This window comes from Triticum urartu, chromosome 6 (genome assembly GCF_003073215.2).
Source record: "Triticum urartu cultivar G1812 chromosome 6, Tu2.1, whole genome shotgun sequence".
NCBI lineage: Eukaryota > Viridiplantae > Streptophyta > Magnoliopsida > Poales > Poaceae > Triticum > Triticum urartu.
The window spans coordinates 490012594-490034716 of NC_053027.1; the positions used below are offsets into that span (position 1 = coordinate 490012594).

Sequence of the window (22123 nt, forward strand, 5' to 3'; positions counted from 1 at the left end):
AGAGGTTGAACAAATTAAAAGAAAGAAAAAACACAATAAAGTTGAACGAATTTGAGAGCACTCCGGTAGAAAACAGAAAAAAGGAACATTACTAGAACCTTGTAGGTTGAAAGACATAAGAAAAATGGCTGCAATGGATAAGAAGTATATGCAAGCACTCTGGTAGAAACGAGATGTACAAAGAACGATAAGGATCAATTATGACAACACTCCGGTTGAAAATGGAGGGCAGTAATATGAACTTGATAAAAAATGAAGGCACTTGGATGTGAGTCCGGTTAGAAGAGGAATGATAGCCACAACACTCCGGTGCGCTCCTCACCTGCCCCGGCCGATGCGTTTGCGCCAAGCTCAGTTGTAGTAATCAATCAAAAGGGTCGTTGAAGCGGCGAGAGTGAAAGAGAGATTTGAGGTAAGAAATAAGAAAAATAGAGTATGCTTTTCATGAACCCCACTACAAATCGGACGTCAATTTTTTGACCATGGAAAATCAAACTTTTGTATAACAATTTGTGTTTGCCGAGAATAGCAAGTTTAGTTGACAAGCACGGTAAATCCGTCTGAGTTCATTTTTTTTCCAGTCGTGCTCGTAATCTATATCTATCATCCTCACGCCAATTAAATGTGCCTAAAAAACATTTGATTTGCCATGTTTAAAAATATCATGCCAAATTTCTAGCATTACTCTTTTTATTAGGCTGACACATGGGCCCCATGTTGAGGTGGCGGTATAAGTCTTTTTTTTTTGATCGTATGGCGGTATAAGCCCACGGTGTAAACCGCCTCTCGACAACATTGCGAGGGGGGGTTGTAGCCGAATTGTGAGACTCGAGGGGTATATACACCTCCCCGTCCGGCCCAGCCTAGAGTTCCAGCAAAATCCCCAATCCCGCAGAGCACGCTCCCTCCGCCCCTCGTTTCCCCACCCACCAGCCTAGGGTTCCGGCGAGATGAAGCAGCAGGATGGAGCTAGCCCGGCGTGAGCCCTCTCTCCCTCTCTCTCCCTCCCTCCTCGTACCGTCCGTCCGTCGGCTCGTTTTCTGCATCTCGACTGCCGAGACGTGCTTTCGCTGATTATGATTTCTTGTTTTTCCTCTGGGGCGGATTCGTGCAGCAAGATGTTCATCGGCGGGCTCTCCAGGCAGACAAGCATGGGTACGTGCAGATCCGTTCTAGACTTGACCTTGTAGCTTGTTTACTTGTTATCCTGCCGCAAGCTTCTCGAATTCGTTAGGTTCCGTTCGTATTCTTTCAGATCTAGTTCGTTGTTTGCCCTAGATGTCGATTTACCTTGTTGTGGAGGCTTGTAGCCTCGCAGATCCAGCGGATGGCAGTCTGTTTGTTCGCAAAAAAGTTGTGATTTGGTTGGATCGTCGTTAGGGCATGCGAATTGTTAGGATACACGGCGTTGCAGTTAGATATGAAGGGGGGTAGACCTGGAAGTTCTGTTATGGAGTCTATTTGGGTAGAAAGAAGTGAATTGTTTGTTGGAAAATCATTAAACGATACTGGGTGCATATGTTAACTGATTAATTAAAAAAGAAACACTTCTGTGTTATTAAAGAAACGAAATTGCTTCATATACGGCGTTCTATATCCGATTTCCATCCGCTGTCATGCATCGTCGGATTTGCTTGTGACGTTGGATCGAAGGGTCACGACTCAGTGTCGTACATGCATCGGACGAGAAACTGTCGTATGTACATTGTGGGATTTGTGAACACATGTCGCACAGTAGGATTTTTTATGCAGTTATTAAGTCGAGCAATAGTTAAAGCGTTCCACAACTGATATTCACTTTCTTCTTATGTCTTATTATCTTGGTAGGACCTAAAACGCTAACCTTTACGATATTTTTGAACCTGTTAAGCAGGTTACTTTGGTGCTTGATGATGAGTTAGCATACCAATGTAGATGTTTTAATGCTGTTTTGTTCTCCTGTTGAACACCGACTCGCTACTAATTGATTTGCTTGTTTCTTGACGTGCAGGTACGTTCAAAGAGTACTTCGGGAAGTACGGGGAGATAATCGATGCGGTAATAATGAAGGACCGCCATACCCAAAAGCCTAGAGGCTTTGGATTTATTACCTATTCAGATCCTGCTATTGTTGACAGAGTGATTGAAGATAACCATGTCATTGATGGCAAGCAGGTACACTCCGTGGTTCCTATTACTGCTGGAATTATATCAGTTCACATGGGAGTTCATCGCTTTTCCTTGCATTTTTTAGTACGCAAGTCATATGTTATGAAGTTTAAGATCCTTGACTATGCCACAGCAAAAAAAAAGCAGTTCTATCTTTAATGGGGTTTCTTTTTAAGAATCAAAAAGCTTAAAGCCCCCAGTGTCACTTCAAACTAACTAGACATAATATGAAAATTCCAGGTCGAAATTAAAAGGACTATCCCGAAGGGTGCTGCCCCCCTGAAAGATTTCAAGACAAAGAAGATTTTTGTTGGCGGATTGCCTACTGCTCTAACAGATGGTATTATGTGTTCTTTTTTTTACTGCCAGTTAGCTTCGTTGCTCTGGATAATTAGGTTGAAGTCCTCAACTTGTTGATTTAACAGGTGAATTCAAGGACTTCTTTTCAAAGTTTGGAAAGGTGGTGGAACATGAGATCATCTGTGATCATTCGACCAACCGGTCACGAGGATTTGGATTTATAGTGTTTGATGCAGAAAAAACTGTAGATGAATTGTTAGCTAAGAAAGGCAATAAGATTGATCTAAATGGTACTCAGGTGAGACTTCGTTGGTGCTTTCTAAACTTTCGTGAGCTTAGTTTCGTGCAACACACACTAATAATTAGTACGGGCCTCCAGTTACTTGGAGTAATCACACCATATTCGCCTGATTTGCTCTTTCGTTTGAGTCGCCAGTTGTGTTCTTACATAGGTGGCAGATTATTAGCACTCCATTCTTGGAAGTAAATAGAATTGAAAGAGACATAGGTTGACTTTCTTGCTTTGCTGTAGGTGGAGATCAAGAAGGCAGAACCAAAGAAACCCTCTAACCCACCTCATTCACTTGATAGCAAACCTAGGAGATCTCCTTATGCAGATGGTTATGATGGATTTGCCAGCCGTTACAACAATGGTGGTCGCCTTGCCCCCTATAAATCACCTGGTTTTGGCGCTAGGCCTGGCAGCTACAGTAGTGCTTATGTTCCTGGCAGCTACAGTAGTGCTTATGTTCCTGGTGACTATAGTAGCGGCTATGGTGGTTATGATGGAGCATTTGGAGGTTATCATGGAGAATCGTCGCTCTACTCCAGTCGTTTTGGTGGCAGTTATGGTGGTGGTTTAGGTGGTGCATATGGGCGTGATGCTGTGCCTTATGGCACGTCTAGCTATGGGCCTAGTTATGACTCTTCAGGTGCCAGTGCCGATCCTAGTGTTAGGTCTGGCATGGGTGGACTCTATGGTGCTAGGGGAGGCTATGGTAGCAGCAGTGGTGGTGGTGCTACTGGTCGCTACCATCCATATGCAGGGTAAGCCTGTGGATGGTCAATGCTAGATGAGAACTTAAGAGATATCACCTGCAGCTAGAAGAACCTTGTGATCTGCTTAGTTTGCTACTCCATGGTTGTAGAACTTAAAGGCGTTGTTTAGTGTTTGAAATTTAAACATACTGAAGTTGAAATTTAGACTTAACTCAAGACTTGTGCATGTTTCTTTCGGTTAGATGCCAAGTTCCATGTGAAATCGCTTGCTATATTGGTTTTGCTTGTTTTTGGTTGTTGATTTGGAAGTTGCTTCACATACAGCATTGCCAACGTATCCACCATCACAATTTTCAATTGCTGATCCTATAGTGCTCTAGGTTGCTGATCATTTAATTTCCCTTCTTTGGGATGACATTATGGTCCTTTCTTGTAATAAGCTAGTTTAGGCCTTTGTCAGTTAATCCTCTTCCCAAGGGGATTGGAGAGGGTTAGACCTCTGGTTTGCAGGAATCTCATAGGAATTCTGTAGGATATGATTTCTATAGGAAATTTCCCTTTGATCCCTTTGTAGCATTGGTAACTTTTTCAAAGGAAAATAAACATTACGCAAGACTCAATGGAAAAAAAAAATCCTATCCCGTGAACCAAGATTTAACCCCCCTCAGCCCTCTTCCATCCCCACCAAACTGAGTGTGCCCTTGGTTGCATTGTGAACTTGTGTTTAAATCTGAAGATTTTGGTTTGTCGAGTTTACATGTTCAATTATACCATTATTTCTTATGTTCTGATGTGTGTAACATTGTAGTAAGCACTTTTTCACGTCTTTCAATTATTAATGTTGTGAACTAAATGTCTCCGCTTCTGAGATATGGAACTAAATTGACGTATTCATGTGTTCAATGGTTTGATAGAAGCCCTGGCAAAAAAAGAAAAAGGTTAATAGAAGCATGATCATCCATGACCCAAAGTATATCACACCTAATTATTGTAGAAGCCTCTCACCAAAGAAGCCTAGGATGGGAGAAAACCACGAAGTCGCTAGTGTGTCTTTGGTCATGGTAGCAGCCTACCAGTTCCTAATATGTAGGCCGTCCACCTTCACGGTGAAGGGGAGATCCGCCGAGTCGGTGTTTAGAATATAGCTTCGCCAATATCATGGCACAAGTTTCCTCAAAAAATAAAAGATAAAAAAAATCATGGCAGAACTTCTCATGAACACGCATGGGTGTTAAAGCTGGCTTGCAATTTGTCACGTGAGTGCGCTAAGTAGATCAACGCCGTACCTTTCTTTCACAATCACAGGATTGTGAGCCACTTCACTGCCCAAGACGTTAATCATATAGTGGTGTGGTTATTTTGTTAGGCAAAAATGCTTAAGGAAAATATTCTACGGCTGTCTTTGCATGCCACAGAAAGGGCTAGACGATTGGATCACTCACTCTTCTTAGAAGGAAGACACAAAATGGGCCCAGCTTAAAATTAATAAAGCCCTCGACTGGCTATAGGGGCAAGGCAAAGTTGGATCACTTAATTGCATAATTTCCCTATAACACTTTGTTTGCTAAAGCTTTCTATCAAGATGCGCCGGGCCAGGTGGGTGGCCGTCGATGCATAGGCCAAGGCCGTACGGGCACTCGTGCCCCCTCGTCCCCGATGGAGGTGTGGTTGAGGAGGTCAAAGCACCGCTGGTGATTGGTGAGGTCGTGCAAAGATTACTATAGCCACAATCAGGTTCGATAGTGCGTCGTGTGTGAGGTGATGTGACCGGCAGCGGTGAACGAGCAGAACAACCGTCGTCGTTGCCTAGGGGAGGGCTGTCTCGTTTGTGATGGTCATAGTTATTTTCGACATTTCTATGTGCGGATTAGACGCGGTGGCACATGGGTTAGTGTAGCTAGGTGGTGGTGAGGTTTGCCAAATCAGATGGATTTGGCGCGATGCATCGGGCATCGGGTTGGTCACATTGGGTGGTTGTGCGAGGTGCACCCCTCTCCCCCGCTGCTACCGATGATAGTTGTCGAGATGGCGCATCTCATTTTGGTAATTTCCATTTTTTCCCCTTTGGCCGGCTAGTTTCGTGTGAATAGATAGAGTGGTGGGTGGTGACTATGGCGACAAACATCGTGGATGTGTTTTCTTCGGGTGAAAACTCAGGATCTTGCCTTGTTGCTTGATCAGGCAATGTCAATGTTGTTACCTTATTGAATTGCCTATGTTGTTACCTTAATGAAAGTGTTTTGACCCCTTCAAGGGTGATATCCCATTGGCCCGACACATCTGTTTGGACCAACCAACAGGCGCGATTCCTTCTTGAAGTCGTTGTCTTGGAGCTTTGCGTCCTTTTTTCTTCTAAAATATTGTGGTGCATTTGGTGGTATGACATGGAGATGTTGTGAGGCATGTCCCATTTCCTATGTGGGTGGACTCAATTTTTATGATGCTCCTCTTTGTAAGCTGATTTGTTTGGTATTATCAATAATTGGTAACATATGCTTGTGTGCATCCCTCGATATAGAGGGCCTTCCCTCCCCTCTTTCTAAAAAAAGAACTTGAGATCATTGTAATTGAGGCAGGCATGCTGCCATCAACATCTTCACCCAAATTCTACCTTTGCATTTCTCAATATGGCAAGTCACATATGCGAGTAACCAACAAATTATCATCATAGCACGTATATGCTTTGCAGAAACAATTTTTTCCACTGTCCGATAGCTCGTTGAGATTGGCCAAGAAGAATCAACAAGGCAAGCCTAAAAACTGTCACCAGCTAGCTCTTTAGGAGTGACTTTGTCACAAGCTCACGTGGTAAAAATAACTAGCTCCTACCGTGCCAGGGTGACCAGGCAAAGTACGCAAGAATGTGGTCTGACCGTCGCAGCGTTGGAATCTCTACAGCAAAAGAAGGTTACGAGGCTACACTTATTTCCGCGTGCAAAACCTCAACAGCATATCGACGGCCGATACATCCTTGTTTTTTGTTGCGAGATGACGGCCTATACATCTACTTCCTCCGTCTCAAAATAAATGATTCAAGTTTGTACTAACTTTATACTCCTATTAAAGTTATAAAATTGAGTCATTTATTTTGGCAGGAAGGGAGTATTTTTTTAGGGAATGCCAGTATGGCTTACTTTATTGACCAAATAAGAACACTTACATCATTCACAAGAGACACATTAATGAAAGACAGAGGATCATCTATTACAAGATAAATAGTTATCTTATTTTTTTAGAATGATAGTTCTCATAGCTATACTTGGCAATTTCATGTGCGACTCCATTGGCCTCCCGAAGACAATGAGTAAGCCGGGCATTGCCCATCTCCATGATCAAATCAGCGTAGTCTGCAAACATTGTAGCTCCTTCATACCACCATGTACTTCCTCCACCACGAGCATCAATTACTTCTAAACAGTCCGATTCCGTCACAGCATGTTGGAGGCCTAAAGAAGACGCCAAAGGTAATCCTTCTTTCATTGCCAAGGACTCCATCATCAGGGCGACTAAGCATAGGGGACAAATGAACATGATGTGGCAATAAAATTCCCATACCCGTCCTCCGTAATTGCGCCTATTGCTCCATCTCCTTGATCACTATGGTACATAGGAAGCATCTACGGCCGATACATCTAACTATGAGAATTATGAATAATTTGCCAATAAATTTCAAAACTAGACCTCATCAACACACTCGTCGCGGTAGCATCAACATGCGCACGCCATAGCAGCCCACCAACCTCCGGCCCACCAAGCTCCCCGTGATTGGAACCCCGCTGCCCGCACCACGCCGGCTTTGCCTGGCAACGCACCCCGGCTGTGGTGAGAGGGGCGGTAGACGGGTTGGTGGCTAGGGTTTCTAGTCACCTCGTGAGACCTCGTAACGCTTCGTGTACCGTCTGAACGAAAAAAACTAAAATATTAAAATGTACAAAGAAGAGGTCAGATTGGAGGGGCTACAATTCAAGGTCCTCCTATTCTTGGAACACGTCTTGCGATGCACATTAACAACACTCGGACATAGCCCATGTTACATCTACACGTCCACGTCCTGATTCTTATAAAATTACGAACTTCCTAGTTCAACATTGCAACGTAGGCTCGCTCTGTTTTCCTCCTCCTTGGCACTAAGCAGTATTTGCAGCACATGGTTTTGGTTTCATCGCTAAACTCTCGGCAACTTATATAACGCACATGTCACCAGCGATTATATATTATTATTCAGAAGCAATGTTCACTCCCGTGCGTAAGCCAATGCGCGTCGCCAACGTAAACAAAAATCATGGCAGCTCCAAGAATATTATCTGCCGAGAAATTCCAATCATGCCCTTCTGTGCCAAAAGTCAAGTCAGCGGACCAATCACAGTCCGCCGAGCTCACCAAAGCCATCCCCCCCCTTTCCCCAGCCAGTTTCCTCATCACTTGCCCCCGATGGCCTGCCCTCCCCGCCGCCTCTGACCCCGCCCCGCCGGAGCGCCGCCGGGATCTCGACCGGAGATGCCGATGCCGCCGCCGCCGCCCCCTCCCCCGCCGCCGGAGCCCCCGCAGCTCCACGGCGTGGTCATCATCACCCTCCCGCCCCCCGACCAGCCCTCCAAGGGCAAGACCATCACCGCCTTCACCTACACCGACGAGCCGGGCGCCGGCGCTCCGGCCCCGCCGCTGAACCGGGGACCTCCGATGGCTACCGCGGGGAGGGAGGCCAGGCGATCGAGGCGGGCGGTCTCGCGGCGCGCGGGGGCGATGGTGCTCGTGCTGGGCGCGCTCGCGCTCGCGGCCTACTACAGCTTCTACTCGGACGTGGCCGTGCAGTTCCTCGGGATGGAGGAGGAGGAGGCGCAGAAGGAGCGGAACGAGACCAAGTCGTTCCTCTTCCAGCTCTACCCCAAGGCGCACCAGGGCCGCGCGCTGCGGGAATTCGGCAACATCAAGCTCGCCGCCAAGAGGGTCGATGACGGCGGCGGCAGGAAGGTCACGAAGAAGCTGGATGTCAAGGGGGCGACATCGGCTGGGACTAACTCCACGGTTCTGCTCCCGATCAAGGGCAATGTGTTCCCCGATGGGTGCGTACCAATTCTTCAGAAGTTTAATTTGACTCCAAGAGTAAATTTTACTCCGTTGCCTTATGATTCAATTTCAAGAAAGAGGGGGGTTGCTTTTGATGATCAGATGTACTAAAACAGGTTAGATCCCTCTTTGGGAGTGGATGGACAAAGCGAACTTTTAGAATTTAGATCCCTCTTAATGCTTTTATATCACAAAATTGGGTTCAATCTGATCCCAAGAAAATGTTTGGGTGATGTGATGATACTATTTTGATTTAGTAAGTACTAAAACAGGTTAGAAGTTTCGCTTTCAACAAATTGCACATTTCTGTTCCATATACTAGTAAATTATATGTCCATTGCCATGCGAGAGTTAAGATAATCAAATTACAACCAACGATCGGTATATTGTTACTTTATTATGATAGACAGATGAAATCATTTTAGGCATATGCGTGAAGTATAAGATGCAAAACTCGGGTAAAATATATCCAGTGTGTTTTGTCTAGGTGTATTTTTGGGTATATCATATTAAAATATTAAGAATAGCTACTTCTGTATCTGGAAAGATAAGTATGATTTATGAAGGCACATCCATAGCCATAAAGAAATAATGGATGATAGTTAGATAGAAAAGTAGTTAAGAGAGTCTAGATATGGAAGAGTCTAGAACAAAGTAGAAGTGTGTTTAAGTTTTGTGCAAAATGTCCATAGGGCTTAAGCCCAGCCATAGAATCTTCTAGGTAGTACACATGGCAGAATCTGGTGTAGTAAAGAGAATATCCAATGCTCAGCAACACTCGGATTGGCCACCTCTACCGTCTGATCGACTTCATCCAACAGTTGTTTTTCAAAGTTATTCGTACATATATGAAGAACTTAAGGTGTAGTTAGTTTAGTTGTACTGGTGTAGGCTGTAATGAGTATATACATCAAAGCTAGAAAGTCCTTTTATGTTCCAGAAATGCAATTCTGCTCCCAAGGTCATAAGCAGACAGTTCTTAAGGTCTGAGGATCTATCATTTTTAGTTAAGGCTACTATTTATGCTAATGTGTCTGATATATTTATAGCCTATTTACCAGAATAATCTCTATATTCGATGGACTGTTCTCTATCCATAAAAGGCTACTATTTATGCTAATGTGTCTGATAGTAAGCCATGCTCTCTTATTTTAGATTTCTATAAAGCTGGGTCTGCAGCTGTTGAGGCTAATATTATCTTACCCCGATTGCAGGCAGTATTACACATCTATCTTTGTTGGCAATCCACCAAGACCTTATTTCCTTGATGTTGATACTGGAAGTGATTTAACATGGATTCAGTGTGACGCACCATGCACAAACTGTGCCCAAGTAAGAAATTTAACAAATCTGGATGTTTGAGTATATCAGTTTGTGATTAGCTGCGCTATTCTATCCAAGTTTATTCAACTGCTCTAAAAAAATATGTACCGCAATTGCAGGGACCTCATCCTTTATATAAGCCAGCAAAAGAAAAGATAGTCCCTCCCAGGGATTTGCTATGTCAAGAGTTGCAAGGCGATCAGAACAACTGCGAAACATGCAAGCAATGTGACTATGAGATTGAATATGCCGATAGAAGCTCGTCTATGGGTGTTCTTGCAAAGGATGATATGCATCTAATCGCTACAAATGGTGGAAGGGAAAAGCTAGACTTTGTATTTGGGTACGGTCAAACCTTTTAGGAGATGACCCTTTTGCACATTCCTGATACATTAGAGCAAATGCTTTTAAATGATCTAAGTATCTTACTGGTTTTTATCTACCAAATAGGTGTGCATATGATCAGCAAGGCCAGCTTTTGTCCTCGCCAGCAAAGACCGATGGGATTCTTGGTCTTAGCAGTGCAGCAATAAGCCTTCCTAGTCAGCTGGCCAGCAAAGGAATTATTTCCAACATTTTCGGTCATTGTATCACTAGAGAAACAAATGGTGGGGGGTACATGTTTCTGGGTGATGATTATGTACCAAGATGGGGAATGACATGGGCTCCTATTCGAGGTGGTCCAGAGTAAGTTGCATCCTCCTTTTTAAAAGTTTATTAATTGCATGCACTGCCATTATTAGCATTTTTCTTTGGCTCCTAAATCACACACATAATGAACTTGTATTTTTGTTGCAACAATCCTTGAAAACCTTGCGCTGTTCTTTGATGATTTTGGTTTTCAATATTGTCAGCAACTTATACCACACAAAAGCCCAGAAAGTAAATTATGGAGATCAGGAGCTCAGCATGCATGGGCACGCAGGAAATTCTGTTCAAGTGATTTTTGATAGCGGGAGCTCATATACATACCTTCCAGAGGAAATGTATAAAAACCTTATTGATGCTGTAAGTCTCATTAATTATTCGTTTGGGTGAAGTTATCCGATTTCATTTACTAACTTTGTGTCTTGTAACATGTCAGATTAAGGATGATTCTCCCAGTTTTGTCCAAGATAGCTCAGATACGACATTACCTTTGTGCTGGAAAGCTGATTTTTCTGTTAGGTAATACTCCTGTAAGATGTCTCTTTTAGGGGCGGTAGTTCGACAGGCAAGCCCCGGTAAAAAAAAACTACTTTCTCTTTTTCTAATCATATCGGGATTTTCAGGTCCTTCTTCAAGCCCTTGAACCTTCATTTTGGGAGAAGATGGTTTGTCGTGCCGAAAACATTCACCATTGTTCCCGATGATTACTTGATTATCAGTGTAAGTCTTCTATGTATTTTCCATAAAATTCTGTTAGGTCTTGTAACATCGATCTGCATCTCTAACACGAGTTCCATGCTGAGAACTCATGCTTATGCTTATTGTTCTTGCTTGACTTATTCCAGGAAAAGGGCAATGTTTGTCTTGGGCTGCTAAATGGAACAGAGATCAATCATGGGTCGACCATAATTGTCGGAGGTATAGATTCTTCTCTTACCCCCCAATCGGTAATCTTGCTGTGCAGTGACACGATTAATTGTGTCAAACTTGCAATGATCATTTCTTGGTTCTCCATTCAGATGTTTCTCTGCGTGGCAAACTAGTTGTGTATGACAATGAGCGGAGGCAGATCGGATGGGCTAATTCAGAGTGCACCAAGCCACAATCACAGAAGGGCTTTCCCTTCTTCCTCTGACGGGCATTGTTGCAAAATATACATATGTAAGTGGCACAATAGAGAATACGGTTGGAGCTGCACTCTAGATAGCAGCTGCCATCAGTGCCGTATTTCATCTAAAGTCACTAGCCATGGTTCCCGCTTTCTGTTGTAATACTTGTTTGTAATGCACTGCATTGTTTGTATATACACAAGAATCAATGTATGTACGTATTATGAGCTGTAGATAGAATTTCAGCCTATATTGAAGTCAATAGCGCGTCTTGAAATTATGCAAAGCTGTGGTGCTTCCTAAATGACCTGATAACTAATTTTGATGCAACCAAAGGCTGTGTAGTTTCCAGGCCTAGCAAAAAGCTCCTTCAGTGCATGGTGTTCACTGGTATGTTTATCCATGGAGTACATGAACTTGCTTAGCGATAACCGATTTATACAAAAACTTGAAAAAGCATGAAAACTGGTCACTTAAGCCTTGATGTGGTAACAGTTTGATACAAAACCTTGATCAGCTGCCAGATCGGACACCATGTCATCAAAGTGGCGTGCACTTGTGCTCGTTCTTTTTTGTGAAAACCCCCTGATTGAATCACATATATTTCTGAGAAGTCCTTAACGATGAGATGAAATGAAAACTTGTAAAAATGGTCCTGTTTTGCCATGAAATAACACGTGTATGTACTCAATGTGGCTGCTCCCTCAAGAGCTTGGTGCCTCAATTTTGTTAGGTTTTTACCCGTATATGATCAGTTCATGTTCTCCATGATCCTTTTTTTTGCGAAAATAATTCTTGCATTACTCAAAGTTCAGTTTACATCTCGTTCAACAATCTCCAGGACCTTTTCCGGACCAGAGCCTAGCCAAACAGCAGTTTGGCATTGCAACCTACCAAAATTAGCCATGAAGTGACTAGCCCTATTACAATTCCGACGAGAATGAGTAATGCAAGAATCTCTCTCTCTCTCTCTCGTACTGTACTATCAATGATCTCTCACTGTAAAAGCATATTTTGATTTGTTTCCAGCTCCTTATCATCTCTAAACAATCTGTTTCGATGTCAATGGGTAAATTACTCCATTGCAGTGCCAAAGAAATTCCTTCTTTCAAAGCCAACAACCCAGCTTCCAATATACTCCGTATATCTGCATGAGTAAAGGTGCCTGCATGATGTAAAGATGATTGATCCAGCGTGATCTCTAAGGATCATACCTGCTCCTGCATTTGATCGTGACACTGAACCATCTGTTTTTAATTTTACCCTTCCGGTAGTTGATTTTGACCATGATCCGGCTGTGCTCTAGGTCAATAAACATTGATGCACTTTATGTTTGTATTCCGGACAAAGGACAGATTTGCCCTTTACTGGATCAATGACCGTGGTATCTTCTATGACTTGCAAAGAGGCCAAGTAGCTTGCTAGGAACCGGACTGAAACATGTACAGGAGGCAATGGTTTAGAGTGCACCAATTCATTCCTAACATACCATATTCTCCAACGCATAGATCGTGTTTTTTGGCTGGAAATGATCTGTTGGTACCCGAAGTACATCTCCTTTGCATGATTTTGGCTAGGTCGGCTAGATGTGCTTGTTGGATTTTGGGAAAATTAATTCAGAGAATCGACTTACGTATAGCTGACCACAGTAGTGTAGAGGCTAGAGTCAAAATGCACTTTTGTGTGATTCGTGTTTGTGAATGCATCCAGGATGTTGCTGTAGAATGTAGCTTTTCTTAGGGGAAATAATTACTTTGCCTGTCATACATCTGTAGTCCAACCTCTTAGCAAGCGGCAAGGGTGTACTACAAAAATTCAGTCATAAGCTCCAGGACGTTCAAATATTCAATTAAAAAGGTTTCATCATAATAAACAATTCAAGATTATGAGCATGGGGAGCATAAACAAACAAAGCCAGTACATGGTTATAACACAAGCACATTCAACTGTGCTGAACAGAGCCTACTAGGATTCTCCATGCTTGAGCCGCTCAATCTGTCAACATCAAAGTGATCAACGACCACATTTCATTATTTTACACACACCAGTCCAAAAGATGGCCGTTATTCAGTATCTACATGCTCGTTACAATAATACTACAGATAACTGTATTTCAATGTTTAGGCTTTTTGTTCTCGGCTGCTGAAGTTTGAAATAGATAGCTCTGAATTATTATGTTTGAACATACTTTGGGGCAATTAATTTTTGAAAAGTGCATGGTGGGTTGGAACTTAAGGCTTAACTACTTCTCCAAACAGAGTTTGGCTTTCATGCTCTTCCTTCTCTCATTGAAATGCATTAAAGATTTAGTCACGAGTTTCAGAAAATGTGTCATATAATACATGAACTAGTCGTTCCGCAATCCTGATTCGCTAAAGGAAAAGTAAATAGAAAGAAAGTCAAGAAGTCATAAATTACGAACAGTGTCTACATTATTTTGTACAGGCCAGAAGAGACTAAATTGTTTTGTAATTTTTACTATTTACTACAACAGACAGTGTCTTTTGCTGTATCTTGTTACTGCAATTCTAACTATGTACTGCACCAAACAGAGGCTTTTTTCATGTGCAAATTTGATGTAAACTTCCTTTTTTTGCAGTTACTTCATGGGAATTTACACCTATGTTCTCAGTAGAATTTGAACACAATGGACTTTTCTGTGGATTGGGTGCTATTAGGCAATATGTTGGATGCACACATGTGTTCGATTATTGTCATCCTGATAGTTTGTCAACACAAGTTATGAAGGACTGCTTGGAGAAGATTGGATATGATACTTTAGATCCTAAGATGTGCTTGCCTGAGAACAAGTCAATTTTTGATGGTATGATTTGTGTGGATAATGATGAAGTAATTGCTGCAATCAACGCTCCAAGTAGAGAACACAAGACACTATATTTGCTTGTGGATGAGAAAGATCACATATGGTATGATGTGGTAATAGAATTGCCAACAAGAGCTAGACGGGGTGAAGGAACTTCAAGGATCAATGCTGCAACAAATATTGAAGAGCAAGAACAACATCCAGAGCAAGAGCAAGCAGAACCAGAGGTAGCGGAGCAAGCACATGAAGTAGAGGGAGAAGTTGAAGAGACTGACTCTGAATTTTATGAAAGTGATTATGATGTGGAAGATGGAGACAATGATCTCTTTGATGAAAATGTAGACAAAAATGTGGAGGATAACAATGTGCAGAATGAGTACATGGAAGAGGGGTATCCACCAGACGAGGATGATTTAATCCTTTCAAAGGAAGAGCTACAAAAGCTGAAGTATACTTTCAGGACTTTCAGTGCAGAGATTGACATGGACAATCCAGTGTTTAGGGTTGGATTAGTTTTCAGCGATATGAAAGAGGTGAGAAGGGTGTTGGATGCATATAGTGTCAAAGAGACAGAGTTAAGATCCGGAGAGCTAGAAATGAGGCGACTAGGATGAATGCATTTTGTTTAGAAGGTTGTCCTTGGATTTTTAAAACATCTAAAGACAACAGGACAGGGAGCATTGTCATTAAGAAGTACAATGGCAACCACACCTGTCAGTAGAGCTGGGATTCTTAGTGCTTGACTGTGAACTTGCTTGTAGAGAAGTACATTGAGCAATTTACCGAAAAAGGCTTTCACCCCACTTTATATATAAAGCACCACACATTGAGCAATTTAGGGATGACCAGAAGATGGATTTGAGCACCTTTGGGAAGAAAGTTCAAAGAGATTACAAACTACTCCCAAATAAGATGAAGTTGAGCAGGGCGAGAAAGGCAACACTGAAAATGACAGTTAATATCACCATAAGTACATGAACTTGCATAGCGATAACAGATCCATACAAAAACTTAAAAAAAGCATGAAACTGGTCACTTAAGTCTTGATGCGGTAACAGTTTGATACAAAATGTTGATCAACTGCCAGATCGGACGCCATGTCACCAAAGTGGCACACGCTTATGTTATTTTTGTTGCACAAAGCCCCCTAGTGTTATTATGTAGATGCATTATAAGGTCTTGCTCAGTTGCTTACAGAGAAGTTCATCAGGATAATATTCTCTGCGCAAGCGTTTTGAGAGCTAAATATTATCCTGATGGAAATCTCTTGAAGGTAGGACCGAAGAAGGGATCTTCATTTACATGGAAAGTATTGTTGTCGGTCTCCAGACTTTCAAAAGAGGGCATATTTGGAGAGTGGGATCGGGAAGTAAATCAATATCTAGGATGATCACTGGATACCGAGTAGTCCGTCCAGGAAAGTTATATCTAGAAAGGGGGTTTTCCTTCTGAATACTGTTGATGAGTTGATTAATCCATGGAGAGGGAGATGGGATGAAGATTTAATTTTGGACAATTTTGTTTCGGTTGATGTTGAAAGAATTTTGAGGATCCCTTTGAGCACAAATTAACTGAGGATTTTGTTGCCTGGCACAAGACTCGGACATACTCCTTTTCAGTCAGGTCCACGTATTATACTGAGTGGGAACACCAATTTGGTGCAAGAATCAGAAGAGTTGAGGTTGGACCATCAAAGTCTAACCCAGTTTGGGAGATTCTGAAGCTTCAAGTTCCTAGTAAAATAAATACCTTTGGTTGGAAGGCTTTACATGGGATGATATCGGGTATGTCAGTCCTTGCAAATCGTTGTATACCGGTATCTGGATAATGTCCTTCTTGTAAGGGGGGAGCTGAAGACTTGCGACACCTCATGTTTACATGTGTTTGAGCTAAAGAAGTGTGGAAAGCTTTGAGTCTTCAGGAAACGGTCACCCAAGCCCTTGTTTCGGACCGATTTGGTGGTGTCGTGCTTGAGAATATCCTCAGAGATCAAAGGTGTAACTCAACCACACTGCAACATCTTGCCTTCCAAGAGTCTATCTTGGTTGGAGCTTGGTACATTAGGTGGCAGAGAAGGGAAGCTGTGAAGGGCGAAGGTGTGGCCATTTCTTCCGAAACAACACTCTCCATACATGCGATAACATCCAATTATGCTGGCTCAAGGAGTGCGACCAGTGTACCTGATGTTAAATGGTCTAAACCTGCTCAAAATCTTTATAAAGTGAACGTGGATGCATACTTCATGGAAGATGGAAGCAGAGCCACAACGGCGGTTCTTCGAAACCACTGAGGTGAGGCTTTTACTGGGTTAACAACTCTCTTTACGCATGTGCTTGATGCCGCTACAGCGGAAGCTTTGGTGTTGAAGAATGGTATGGAGCTAGCGGGCCAGTGGGGATGCTCAAATGTGATCTTTGAATCTGGTTGTATTGAGATTATCCTAGCATGTAAGAGGGAAGTTGATAATCCTGAGTCCTTATTCTACTACTCTGAATGAGTGTTTTCATTTAGCTCAAAGTATTGGTTCAGTCTTGTACTCTCACTTTTCAAGGGAAGGGAACAAAATGACACACAAGCTTGCTAGGAGTTCCTATGATTCTAATTCTATAATTTCTTGGGAGGACGATCCTCCGCAGATTATTCTAGCTGAACTTGTTAGTAATGTAACAATTATTTGATTTAAATAAAGTATGACACAAGTTAAAAAAACTCTCATTTTGATAAATAAAAACAATAAACTATTTTTTCTAAAAGGAAAATCCGGTCGATTATTTGGGTAAGGTCTAACGTCCTACAGTTGGACCAAAAAGTCAAAAAAGCATTAGCACATGCTTAGGGAAATAAACCGAGCCCATTCAAGAATGTATCTGGTGCACTGGTGCTTGTGATGCTACCGGTGCACTGGACGCATTAGCGCATTTTAAAATGTTTCAAAAAATTAAAAAAATTCTAACACATTGGCATACCATCAATATACACAAAATTTTGTATGAAAATTCAAAACATTGCTCAAGATATAAAAATGGCAAATTTGACATCAGTGTGATAATGAGCCAAATCTAAAGCCTCACTTGTGTTATATACTATTCAATGTCGAATTTGTCATTTTTATATCTCAAGCTATGCTTCGAATTTTGATACGAAATTTTATGACAACATACATTAATATTATGGTGGTGTGCTAGATTTTTTTTTTCATTTTTTTTGAAATATTTTAAAAAGTTCTAAAAAAGTTTGATGCACTGGTAGCACCAAATGGTCCGATGCATTTCTCCTCCGTGGTCTACGTACTCACTAGCCCAACTGATCCAAGAACCAACGTTGCCCATCTCAGCCTCTAAACCGAGTCAAGAACACAAAAAGAGTTAGGGTTTCTGCCTCTCGCCGGCGCCGCCGCAGATCCGCTCCTCTCCGGTGGCCATAGGGCCATGGGGCGCGGTGGATCTCGGCAAGGGCTGGCAGGAGGGCTCCATTTTTAGTCGTTTCTTTCAATTTTGCTAGGGTTTGTGTCCTGTTCAGGAAGACGAGACGGCGACGGCTTTATGAAGATGAAATAAAGGTCTCCCCGCCTAGACCCTGTTCCGGCGGTGTGTCTAGCACTGTTGGTGGGCATGTGGAGGTGTGTCTCCGGCGGATCTATCTTTGGTGGATTTGCTCGGTCTCGTCGTTGTTCGTCTACGTTCGTGTGTCTTCGAGTTGGATCCTTCTGATCTATGTTATTCTTCATCTGCGGCGGTTGCTGTTCTAGTGCGCTGGTCCTACGTGGCCTTAGCACGACGACTTCCTGACTGTCTACTACAACAAGTTGTGCCCGACTCCGGCGATGGAGGGGCAATGATGGCGGCGCGCCTTCGGTTCGCTTCAGTGCTTGTAGTTTTCGCTGTGTGGTCTACGGATCCGGATGTAATTATTTTCATTATTTCTGGTATTCGTTGTACTGCCATGATTGAAGATAAATAGATTGAAAATTTTCTTAAAAAAACCAGAGAGGAAAAAAAGAGTAAAGCAAGAGAGAGAAAACAAGACGACAAGCGAGAGAGAGAAAACGCGAGCGCGAGGCGGGCGTAAAACGCCGCGCGAGACGAGTGGGCCCTGTATGTATCCCGCCGCTCTCGATATAAGATGTGGAGAAAAGCAATTCTCCCATGTATGGAAGGTCCCGTGCATGGCTCAACCGTTGGATTTAGATGGAGACTTTGGAGTAGTTGTATTTCATCCATTAATGAACCCACCCTTTCCCATGCAGCACACTACACCCATGCTTTTTCATGTGATTCCAAAGTTTGAAGTCATTTTATCTTATGAACCAAAATCCCGATTTCACCTTTGTTTGCATATTTATGTTCCTGGTGACGAGGACTTTTAAACAAGATCACTATTCAATATATTTTTCATAATTTTTGAAACATGAATAAACCTTACGAAAGATGGTGAAATTCCATGAAACATGCATGGTGTAAAATTCTATGATATAGTCTGCGGAACTCATTTCATGTCAATTTGTTTCTATTAAGAACATCGTATACAGTTTTGTAATTTGATGAGCTTTATATTCTATAGTTTCACCAAGTTAAAAATTTCTTTAAAAAAATTATGAAAATATATCCATGATTGATCTTGTTTAAAAGATCTTCTTTTCAGGACCCCAAATATGCAAACAAACCAGAAATAAAAAATTTCATTCAAAAGCTACATGGTTTTAAAATTTCAGGCTCTGACTTAAAATGCATGAGTAAATATGAGAAGGGGAAGAATCAGATAAGGTCATAGGATGAAGTAACTATAGGTTATAGCCTCATAGGTAGTACGGTGGGACACTAGCATGCACGGGAGATCCCGTGCATGGTAGAAAAACCATTCTCGAGAGCTCTCTGCGTGTTCAATCCGCGCGCACTCCATAGTCCATACCCAGCCCAATCACCAGTGATGGATGCCTCCGGCGAGACCGCCGAGAAGCGCTCCGGCCCGGCGGACGACTCCGTCGGCGAGGCCGCCCACACGCTTTCTGGCAAGAAGCGCTCCCGCCCGGCGGACGACTCCGTCGGCGAGGCCGCCCACAAGCTTTCCAGCCCGCCGGAGAATCCGCGCGTGACGCGGCTTCGTCATCGGCGCCTCATCGCGTTCCTCTGGGACCAAGGCTTCCGCGACTCCTACAACGAGTACGGTACGCGCGCCTCTGTTCAAACTTGAAATTTCCTTCCTTCTAATCTAAGCGCAATGAAAAGCAGTTCAAAATTCAAATCAAGAACATATCAATGGCTCCCCAGCTAGCTTCTTTCCTAACGCTCGCTTGGCTCCATCCAATTCAGGTTGACGAACAAGACGCGCGCGCACATGAGCATGCGGCACCTGGGCGGCCTGGTCCAGCGGGGCCTGTGGCTGGACGCCGTCGAATACCTGGACAGGTACCTGCCGCCGCCCGCCAGTCCCATGAGCTTCCGCGCCCAGGTCCTCCGTCAATTCCTCCTGATGCACCACCGCTTCGCCAGCGCCGTCGACGGCATCGTTGACAAGGCCGTGCCCAGGAACTACCTCCAACTTGACAACGGCAGGGCCATCAGCCACGCCGATCTGAGGCTCCGCTCCATCTCCTTGTCCATACTCGCCGTCGACGAAGTCAGGTACTACGTACGTACCATGTAATTTCTGCATCCGCGCGCGGCCAAGATAGATTAGATTAACACCTCTGCCTTTCCATTCCATTACAAAAGAAGATAGATTAATTCATTCGTGCGGACTCACTCATAAACGTAAGTACGAACGGGACGCAGGGCCAACATGGACTGGGAGACAGTGCGGCGCAAGGCATCGCTTGCCGTCTCCAGGTTGGCTGGTTCTACTCCAGAGCTGCGAGGCTGCATCGCGCTGCCGGCCACCAGCAACAAGCTGCACCACGTATGTTCAACGAGACTGCAATTAGGGGCGGGAAAAGGGTTGTCAGCCAGTTGTATGTTCACATTTGAAAACAAAATCATTTTTTTTCATTTACATTTTAAAAAAATCACGAATATTTTCTTAAAATTATGAACTTTTTTAAAGGTCATGTTTTTTCCCCAAATTCCTGTTTTACTGTTTTTAAAAAATTAATGAACTTTTTCCAAATTTGTCAACATTTTTTCACGAACATATTTTTGTATTCGATGACTTTTAAAATTCGTGAAAACATTCAAATTTCCCACTCCTTTCTAATCCACGGACTTTTAAAATTTGCAAACAATTTTTTATTTCACCAAATAGTTTATAGAAAAAATAGAAAAAAAAGCCACAACATTTCTCGCGAGCTCTACATCGAGATGCCTCATACTTTCGCCAAGGAGATCCACTGTTTTACCAAATTATTCGTGCGTTCATTCATCAAGCCACGTGCAATGGTTCAAACATGTCAAACTACAAGCTGTAGCCCGAAGCCCAGATCCACCCGTGGACAACTTGTTTTTCTGTCTATCTTCTTTTTCACTTCTGCTTCGGTAGACCCCCCTTAAACACATCGATGGCTCAGATTATCCCATACACCTTCATAATTAAGGGTAAAATTGTCCTTTTTAAAAGTACGTTGCGAGACTTCGTATACAAATTGCACGGGCCGGCCCATTAAGCCACGTCCAATATAAGGAACATAAAAATATTAAGAAAAACGGATACCTGACGAATTGAACTCAAGACCTTACAGCTAGAGCCCTACGCTGCTAGCCAGTTCCCCACACAGCTGCTTGCATTATTTTGTAGTGCGAAATATATAAGAAGACGCAACAGTGTTCACATATAAGAAATATTTTCTGAAAAAAAGTTTGAAACTCTAATTGAAAAAATGTGATCAATTTTGAAATGCCGAATATTTATTGAATTTATGAACGGAATTTGACCTAATATTTTTTGAAATTTGAACAAAATTTCAAAACATGAATAATTTCCAAACATCTTTCGAAACATGAACAATTTTTAAAATTTGTTGTTTTACTTTTTCGTTATTGTTTGTCCTGTTTTCCTTCTATTTTTTATCTTTACTTCATTTTATTTTCTTTATTAAAATCAATGAACTATTTCTAAATCTTGAACCTTTTCTAGAATTCGTGAGCTTTTCAAATTTGTGAATATTTCTTAAATTTACAAACTTTGTTTTCATATCCATGAACTTTTTTGCAAGTAGTGGGCATTCCCATGGTAGGCATCCATGTCATATTTGAACGATTTCCGACAAAGTATGCAAGTTGCGACACGTCTGGCCATTTATCGGCCCTTTTTATCGAGAAATCTCCAGAAAATAAAAAAATTGTCGAAAACAAAAACAACTTGGTACGGGGCCTTTAATTGGTCATATAAGAGCATCCAATTGCCATAATTATTTGTTGGACCTGCCTACATGTTTAATTGTGTTAAGCTAGTATGAAGCTTGATAAAAGAAACATGTACTAACACCTACCACCGGTCATTTTTTTTGTTCATTGTTTTTGATATAGCTTACCGCTCATGCCAAGTGGTCACCCACCACCGGTCACTGTAGCATGAGAAAGAAAATTTTCATTATCCTGTAGTGAATGCATGGCCAATTTGATTGTTCGAAAGTAAAATATAACAGAGTACTAGTAGTTTAGCTCCGTTGTGTATAGCTGTAACACAGCCCCAACATGCCCGCAGTTGTGGTGCTATAAAACTCCTGCGCATGCGGCAGTCACGGGACAAGCACTACTTGGTCCATCGCGCAGCG

The 22123-nt window shown here is 42.6% G+C and overlaps 2 protein-coding genes across 2 annotated transcripts; both read left to right on the forward strand.

The window, feature by feature from the left end:
- Positions 1 to 784: 784 nt before the first annotated feature.
- LOC125514473 (heterogeneous nuclear ribonucleoprotein 1-like) lies at positions 785 to 3688 on the forward strand. Its single transcript, XM_048679814.1, has 6 exons — positions 785 to 979; positions 1115 to 1155; positions 1991 to 2154; positions 2389 to 2488; positions 2574 to 2746; positions 2981 to 3688. Exons 1-6 carry the CDS (start codon positions 951 to 953, stop codon positions 3497 to 3499), a joined length of 1026 nt encoding a protein of 341 aa, XP_048535771.1. The 5' UTR covers positions 785 to 950; the 3' UTR covers positions 3500 to 3688.
- Positions 3689 to 7848: 4160 nt separating this feature from the next.
- LOC125514472 (aspartyl protease APCB1) lies at positions 7849 to 11856 on the forward strand. The gene is made up of 9 exons (XM_048679813.1): positions 7849 to 8510; positions 9729 to 9846; positions 9957 to 10180; positions 10288 to 10524; positions 10692 to 10845; positions 10922 to 11004; positions 11109 to 11205; positions 11331 to 11403; positions 11505 to 11856. The coding sequence occupies exons 1-9, from the start codon at positions 7945 to 7947 to the stop codon at positions 11618 to 11620; spliced, it is 1668 nt and encodes a 555-aa protein (XP_048535770.1). The 5' UTR covers positions 7849 to 7944; the 3' UTR covers positions 11621 to 11856.
- Positions 11857 to 22123: the final 10267 nt, after the last annotated feature.